General features: G+C 74.8%; 1 protein-coding gene across 1 annotated transcript in view; it reads right to left on the reverse strand.

The window, feature by feature from the left end:
- The window catches only part of CHLNCDRAFT_139190 (hypothetical protein), a gene marked incomplete at both ends in the record, with an annotated part of 4,391 nt that overhangs the window by 640 nt on the left and 2,974 nt on the right, over positions 1-777 (reverse strand). The window contains one exon of the mRNA XM_005844391.1: positions 238-579. Within this exon, the coding sequence (XP_005844453.1) occupies positions 238-579 (342 nt within the window). The remainder of the gene's footprint in view (positions 1-237; positions 580-777) is intronic.

Raw genomic sequence — 777 nt, forward strand, 5'->3', positions numbered from 1 at the left:
TGTCTGTGTGATATGTGTGTGTAAATGTGTATGTGTGTGTGTGGGGGGGGTGAGGAAGCCGGTGCGCGCAACCAGGCAGGCAAGCAAGCAGGCAGGCAGCTGAGGCAGGGAGGGAGGGTGCGACCAGGTGCGGCGGGCGGTGTGGCAGCAGGCAGCCAGCACCACAGCCACCGTCACACACACACACAGCCACACACACACAAGTCACACTCACACACACACGACACACAGCCCCACCTCGTTCTCCTCGCTCTGCAGCCTGGCGGCCCGCGGCTGCTCCGGCGGCGCGGCCCCTGCCCCCGCCGCCGCCGCGGCCGCCGCCGCCGCGCTGCCGCCGCTGGCCCCAGGCGCGCGCCCCGCCGCCAGGCGCAGCAGCGCGCAGCACACGTCTCGCAGCAGGGCGCCAGAGGCGGCATAGTCCCGGTCAAGAGGCACTAGCCTGCGGGCCGCCTCTGGAGCCAGCCCGTACTTGCGCTGCAGCCGCTCCGCATGCTCTATCTGCTCAGGTGTGGCCGCCGGGACGGCGGCGGCGGCGGAGATGGCGCCGGCGAGCGGCGGCCGCGGAAGCAGGGGCTGGCGCTGCGGCGGCCAGCAGGATGGTGCCCCCTGATTGGGGCTATGCCGCCGCTGGCGCCGTGCTGCGAGACGTGGGGTGCGCGCTGCTGTGCCGGGCGGCGGGGCGCGCGCCGGGGGCAAGCGGAGGCAGCGCGGCGGCGGTGGTAGCGGCGGCGGAGGAGGTTGGGGGCGCGCCGCCGGTGGAGCCGCGGGGGGGCCGGG

The sequence above is a fragment of the Chlorella variabilis genome, assembly GCF_000147415.1.
Source record: "Chlorella variabilis unplaced genomic scaffold CHLNCscaffold_23, whole genome shotgun sequence".
NCBI lineage: Eukaryota > Viridiplantae > Chlorophyta > Trebouxiophyceae > Chlorellales > Chlorellaceae > Chlorella > Chlorella variabilis.